General features: G+C 35.4%; 1 protein-coding gene across 1 annotated transcript in view; it reads left to right on the forward strand.

The window, feature by feature from the left end:
• SLC9A9 (solute carrier family 9 member A9) overlaps positions 1-7,982 on the forward strand; it is a gene marked incomplete in the record, with an annotated part of 338,107 nt that overhangs the window by 267,497 nt on the left and 62,628 nt on the right. The window contains 1 exon segment of the mRNA XM_072407908.1: positions 5,634-5,713. Coding sequence (XP_072264009.1) covers positions 5,634-5,713 — 80 coding nt within the window.

The raw sequence follows: 7,982 nt of genomic DNA on the forward strand, positions 1-7,982 counted from the left end.
TCCAGTGCTGTTTTTTACCATTAAAACTACATGCTAACCTTATAATGTACTGTAATATTATGGTGTAAAAGACATTACTAGTGACAGCATAAAGCTATTTATGTTCATCTGTTGTACTGTACACAAAGTGAGAACAATACATTTGTCACTTGTGATCATTCATACTCACAATTTGCAGTCTTCTGTGGTCTCTCTACAATGGGAAAATAATTCAGCTCAGAGAAAGCCCCTACTTCTCTCTTCCAATTTAGATAGCAAAGTGTACAAAGTGAAATCTGATGGATAAATCGCTTTATAAACCGTATTCCTAAATTGCAGCTAAAATAGCTTTTTATTCTGTTCTGATTATTAGTTGGAACACATTGCCCTAGATTATTGAATTTGTGACACACCTGCTGACACCATCCACATGATTGTTTTGTAACGCACAGATTTGAAAGTATAATGAACAGAAAGATAATCATGAGCAAATACTTTAGGTGTGCATTCAACATTTGCAAATCCCAAAGATTATATTATTTAATTGAAAATGATCAGCTCTGTTTTTTTTTCATGCTGTATGCTGAATGTACAATGAAGCAAAGTAAAAATGTCATTAATAAAAGAAAAAATATCTGGTACACATATTAAAGGTTATGATGGGATGAAGCCGAAGCTTGTATTAGTAACCCTCATAATCTGTACAGGAGTATACCATATCATAGTGTGTTTTAGTCTCTAGTTTAGTTTGGGGCAAAATGTTTGGGGTTTAAATATTTAGTATTGAGATAAGTAGCCTCAGGCCTGGAAGGCCGTCTTTTAGACATCTTTACCTTTATTGTAGGGGTGTAATGCATAAACAAAATATGATATATCTAAGATTTTAGTTTCATAATCAAACTTCCTAGCTGGGGAAATATGCTGTAAGTATTTTACTTCAGGCTTTCTGAATAAGAATAAGACTACAAGTAATCTGCAGAGAGGGTGTACAGAAAAATCTTTCCTTGGTCACAGGCAAGGGTTTCCAGATTACATACAAAAGGTAAGTAGACTGGACAGATGCACAACCATCTATGCCACAGCAGCTAGCCTTTGGAACAAACTGTAAAAAAGTCAAAGTGTAAACACTTTGCTGCTCTGTAAAGGAGGAACATGTGAGGTTGAAATCCTAATCGCAAAGTGCAGCAATAAAGAGCTAAACCTCAAATCTTGTGGAACAAATGAAAAAAAGAAGGGGAAGGAGAAGAAGGGATGAGAAAAAGTCAGAGGGGGAAGGGAAGAAGGGGAATCACCCACTATGGCTTGTCTAGAGCCATAAGTTAACAAAATCCACTTGATATGCAGTGGTTAACACAGGAGGAAACAGAAACTAGAAGAAGACTCTTTAAAAGAAGGTCCAGGCAATTCACATGTCATGTATTGTTCACTTTGACCATCCTCATTATCTACCAACTGCTTCAAGTATGGAATATGCTCCAGCTCCTTAAAACATTCTTGCAAAGGGTTTGGGACTTTTTCCAATTTGAATGAAAATGTGCTTACTAAAAAACAAACAAAAACCCCACGCATTGTTCTATTGCAGATGCTGTTCATATTTTATTATTTTTTCAGATGCTGCATTATTTAGTATAAAAAACATTACATCACTAATGTGTCCTTGCATCTCTGCTTTCACAAAACAGCTGTCAGAAGGCACCACAATGCATAATAGGGCATCTAACACTTCCAGAAATATCTGAGACTGAAGAATGTAGTGTAGCTCTGTAGAGTGTAAAGTTTGAAGTCATTGGGTGGTGGGACTGGAAAGTATTAACATTTCTTTATAGTTTTTTTTTAAGGTATTCAATTTCAGTATCATCAGTAGCCTTTGTGTACACTTGTTGGATATAATATATGTAAATATGCTGGCAGAAAAAAAATGTGTTAAGACAACAAAAGTTGAAAAAAGGATGAGTGGATGTTTTAAGAGAGCTTCTAAAGCTGAACTAAAATTAATAAAGTTACTAAAAAATGAGTAGGCGGTGTGATGATTAGCTTCAAACGGCAGGCTAGCAATAAGGTAACTCCGGGTGACAGCATCTCTTTAGGGCTTCTGACCCTATTTATTAAACCCAAAAAAGATGGGTTTAATAAACTGGCCAGGAGGCTATATTTTTGTTGTTTTGTTGATACCACCCCTCGCAGGGTTGGTATCAACAAAACAACAAAAATATAGCCTCCTGGCCAGCATAAACCAATTTTTAAGCTTGCTTCAAAACTAGCACTTCTCTGTTTTTTTTTTTTTTTTTTTGCAGAAGGTACATGCTATGTCTCTTCTGCAATAAAATAAACTTACCTGCCTGAAAAAAGAAATAGGTTTAAAAAAAAGAAAAAATTCAGGTCACCAATTTTATCATGAAGTACACGAACATGTATAAACAATAAAATAAATCTTATGTTTTATATACATTGCTGAAAGATGTACTTGAGGTCACGTTTTTTGTATGTTAACACAAAGATAAAATAATTAAAATAGTCTTCTGTTTGGGAAAGCTTGGACAAAGCTTGGGGGAAGGTCAGTAGTTTACCTACAGTATAATATTACTTAATCCACCAACAACGCCACCACCAAACAACATGTGGGGTACAATGCAATAAGTGTGACAATACTAATCAACAAATATAAAGATCTGAATCTGAAAGAGACATTTGAATATTAATGACTTTGGAGAAATTATCTGTTTGCCCTACCTATAATACAAATAAAAGTAGGGCTAAGGGGTGTCTGCAGATGCATACACTGCCTATCTGACTCCCTTTGGAAGTGTATCATCTCCAGAATGTATGATTTTTTAGTTTTTTTAAAAAGTGAGTTAATCATTTCAACTTTAATTCCGGTCTCAAAATTCCTGAAGAAGCAGATTCTGCGAAGCGCGTTGAAAATTTAAACTGGAGATGTATATTGTCATGTTGACATATTGAATATGAAATATTTATCTGTTTAAATAAATAAATTATATTTTGAATATTTAGAAGATGTGAACTGATTAAAAGGTGCCTTGATGAAGATTTTTTGCGTAGAGTAAAATTGGATATGGCACCGATATACAGCTGTCCTTAACAGACTAATAAAAGCTGAATTAGTTCCTTCAAATAATGTCCTTGTATATTTTGTTTTTCTAAGGATATCTCTGGGCAAAACATATTTTTAACACCTTGTGATTCAGTTAATACACATCTCAATAAACAAGTGTTTCTACCATGTTCTATGTTGGCCCTGTTTTCACATGCAGTGACAGATGTGTCTGCACCTGTTGATTTCTCATTTTCACTTTTGTTCATGTTCTAAATCATGAGAGGACTCGACCAGTAGCAGGTGTCTTCAGTGACATGGACAACCTAAGATGGATCTGTTTCTGTGCACACAAAAAGAGAGAAGAGTAGGGACCAGGGTGGTATACGATCAAGGAAACCAATATGATCTAGATAGAAGTATAAGCATTTAAGTATTTTTTTTTATTGGGTGGGATGTGTGTTTTGTGTAAAAACCAAGAGAATAGCTCTAAAAAAAAAAACATTCAGCCTTCCTCAGTAACACAGTGCCTGACTTTTCTTAACTTACCTGCCACAATATTCAACTGCTAGGAGTGGCTGATTTTTTTTTATTTTATTTTGTGCTGACAGCTGTAAAGTATTAGATTTCCATAATTCTTTGTCTCACCTGCATTACTGTTAGAACAAATAGGGTGATAAATCTCCTCAGTAAGGATGGGGGACAGAGGTTCTAACCCTTCCACGCTAAAAATGCTGTTAAATACAATGTCATTGTCTTTACCTACAAACTCCAAAACACTCCATTTTGCACTATTTACATAATACAAATACATGTTTTTCTGGAATAAGCTTACTTTTGTTGAAATATGGACATGGCTTTTTGACTAAGTACAAAACTTGCCATTGTACTTATTTAGGACTTTAGAATACTGGAATATACAGTTAGTCTTGATTTCCTGTCCAATGGACATGATGTTGTCTCTGTGGAAAAAATGGCTTATTTAGGATTGGTTGTGCTGTCTACTGTACTGCCAATATTCCACTGTCTGGTACATGTCATAAAAGAAAATATATGCTGACCTCTGCTATTTTATTATGTTGTAAAATGCTGTATGAAATGGGTGTGTAACTAAAGTCACAATTCATGTACACAGCTGTTAGGAAGCACAAAGAGATGAGGATGCTAGAAACTGTTATTTTACAGAAATTAGGATGCCGACTATGGCAATGCCAGTGCTCCCTGTATACAGAAATCAATAGAATATCAGATACAAGGCCAAGAAATGTTGTGCCCCTGCAGAGCACATAAAACAATCAGGGCTTGAAGTTCACACAGACGTGTAAAACAACAGACAAATTTACTAGTAAGGGAGTGAGTCACTTTGATGAAGCTGTAAAAACGCTAAGAGTAAGAAACTAAAATAATGTTCACCTTGCATGAACCAAATTTGAGCCACTTGCAGGGAGACTCTGTTCTAACCTTATTACCTACAATAAGAACATTGGCCTTTGATTAAAAAAAATGCCTTTTCTGATCATTATTTATTATTAATATTATTATTATTATTATTATTAAACAGGATTTATAAAGCGCCAACATATTACGCAGCGCTGTACATTAAATAGGGATTGCAAATGACAAACTAATACAGAAAGTGATACAGGAGGAGAGGACCCTGCCCCGAAGAGCTTACAATCTAGTAATTATATTTTCTTTAAAATTTAGGTAGACATATGGAACATTTTTAGTACTCTGCACAGTCTATGTACTTGTATATTCTTAATAAAGCATATTAAGAGTTTAAACTAATCTGAACCCAGCTCTTAAAGTCTTGTAAGGTATTTACCTATTATTTAGCAACCTGTCGATCTGATCATCCATATTCTTTGCCATGGCAGCATTTTGGTTTTGAGGGCAGTAAAGGATTTGACTAGTGCCACCATAACCCGTTAACACCAAAAACATTTTGTCAGTTCTAAGAATAAGTCGTGTGGGTGTACACTTTGTTGTTTTCTTAGAAAATGCTCACAAACAATGGGTTGTCCATCCTGCTGCCCCCAGTAAAACACAAGTAGCCCCACTGTTCTACATAGCCAATGCTACCTGCTCGTTGAACTGTGCTTAGTCTCAGTGAATTAGAAAATACAAACAAGGAGTCCTCAGTGGTATGCAATGTTCAGTAAGTGCTTTATTCACATTTCAACACAGGTATTGAAAAGAGAATGACAGCACCTTAATGTGTTTTGTACTTATGCCTTATGAATAAGTGCTGTTCCTATGAAATGCATCAAGGTGCTGTCATGTTCTTTTGAATCTCCTTTGTTTGGAAGTGAATAAAGCACTTACTGAATATGTCATACCGCTGATGACTCCCTTTTTTATCTTTTAATTCATTGGGAATAAGCATGGTCAGAGGAGCTGGTGGTATGGTGGAACAATAAGGTCAGTGGTGTTTCTCTAGGGGCAGCAGGACATATGTGTATATACATATGGTATAATCTTTTTTTCTAAGAGCAGACATACAGATTACATGTGTTTGAGAGTCTTAATATGCAGATGAAAAAACAAAGATCCAGCACTAAAAGAACTGAAAAGCATTATTGTATTTTTGTATTTGCAGATGCCAGAAAACCAGAATGAAAGTTCAACAAAGGCAGAGAGTGCCCGCCTCTTCAGACTGTGGTATGGTTTTGATCACAAGTATCCTTCCAGTCCTATTTTCTATATAGGTGTTAACATTTTCATGTTTAAACACATCTGTTGTAAAACTAAATATGGTAGGAGTGAGTACTGTACATAAAAACCGTATTTAGTCATTGCACTCAGGAACATAACATTCTAGACATATTAGGAAATTAAAAAATCAAAGTTTTTACTCCACTTTAACTGAGCCATTGGGGCTGATTTATTTAATCTCCCCAAGGCTGGAGAAGATACACTTTCATCAGTGAAGCTGGGTGATCCAGCAAACCTGGATCATCCCGCTTCACTTTTGAAAGTGAACCCTTGGGGAGTTATAATAAATCAGGACCATTTTGTCTGAATAGAAAGATCTTCAAAAAACACATGTGCTGTTGCTATGAAAAGATGTATTTGTCATCCTCCAATCTATACATTATGAAAGATCTTAAATATATCAAGTATATCTTTAAAGTGTATTTTGGGGCAGAAAAAATATGTTTAGTACATGTTCAGTACATACACATTTCTCCAATGTTTTATTGGAGTAAGTATAAAAAATAAAATTGTTTATCTGCTAGTAAATCAATATGTTCCTCATTTTTTTTTAGTGAGCTGACAGTTCTGCCTTTACTATATCTTAAGCATTGTTGTTAGCTCTGCACATTTCGCTTATGCTGGACTACAGATCCCACTCCCCTTTCCTTACAGCCATAACATCAAATTATTAATACAAGCTGGTAAGTGGAGCAAAGGCAACATTATCAACCTCCTACAGTACATTGGATTTTGCCTGGATTGTTTGCCAAATATTGGTATTTTTTTGTACTTGCAGAGTTTTTAGAGGCAAAATAATGGAAATGTGCATGTATTGCCAAGATGTACTAAATACTTTTCTTTAATAATTTTTCCCCCAAACAAAAATTCTCTTCTTCCATGTCCATGTATTTCAACCTTAGTAATTGATTCCCACCAGGAAATTTCAGATTCCTTATTTTGTAAAGCCCTGTTCACATACATGGCTTATTTGTATATGTGATATTAAACTACCATCAACACGACCCAGATTACAACCATATCTGAATTGACATCATGTGCGTGTATACTGCTGTAAAATTACATCTGCCTTCTCATTTTTACATGTCTGTCTCATACAGATAGATATAAAAATTTCTGTAATGAAACAGGAACGGCAAAGTTTAAATCTTTTAAACAGAAGTTTGGTTACACACAAAAAGTTTTTTTTTTACAAAGAAACGAAGGTAAGAAAAATATTCATGGAAATTCCCATTTAAACTGTGCATGGCAGGAACTATCCACTGCACACTATGATCATCCACGGCTGGCCTTTTATTGGAGAATGATGAATTAGGAATTATTAATTTAGTTTTCATGTCCACCCACCTGCATAGGCTGGTTGTAGGATTTCCTATTCATTATGTTTTTATGTTATGAAGTATAGAGTCCCCTTGCAATAATTGGCTCTTTCAGATTTTGCAAAACTTTATAAATAACTTATTTAAATGTCACAATATTCAGTAACAACAATTGAAACAGTTCACCAGTTTTCTTTCTTCCAGTGATCATGCTGCAACAGGGACTAGTCTGTGTCAGACCTTTGTGAATACGGCCAAGAACTGCACAGGCCCTTGGGTTTACATTATTTTGTTATCAACATCGTAGTCATAGTCAAGGAAGTAGTTGCTGATCCTGGATGATACCTGAACAAAGATGACTTAGTCCTTCTGAAGGGGAAACAGGAGACATTCTCAGCTGAATTATTGTGAACTATGTAAAAAGGAATAAACACCAATAAGGTTACACACATTCCTTAGCATGCATACACCTAACAGGAAAAAATATCCAATGGAATGTTACTGTTTTATAACTGCATTATAACTGTGATGTAGTATGCAAGATGCTGGAGTGATTGAGCCTACCATTGTCTATTCCAGTCTTTCTCAACCTTTTTAACATAGGGGGGTCCTTGAAATAACTATTAGATCTTTCGTGAACCCCTTCTATATTTATATCCACAGCTCACAGTACATTACTGTGGTGGTCACTGGGAAGAATGTCTCTTACATTTCTGAGCAATGAGAACAATGCCACCCTTACAGATAGCCAAAATACCATTGATGTCAATGGTAATTGACCCGAGAGGTCCCCATGGTTCACGGCTCAAGAAACCCCTAGCAAACTTTGAAGGATAGATGGGTTCTACAGAACTCTGGCTGAGAAACACTGAACTATTCATTGCTCCAGGACTAGTTTTGGATGGACTGACATT

Source organism: Pyxicephalus adspersus, chromosome 4, assembly GCF_032062135.1.
Source record: "Pyxicephalus adspersus chromosome 4, UCB_Pads_2.0, whole genome shotgun sequence".
Classification (NCBI taxonomy): Eukaryota; Metazoa; Chordata; class Amphibia; order Anura; family Pyxicephalidae; genus Pyxicephalus; species Pyxicephalus adspersus.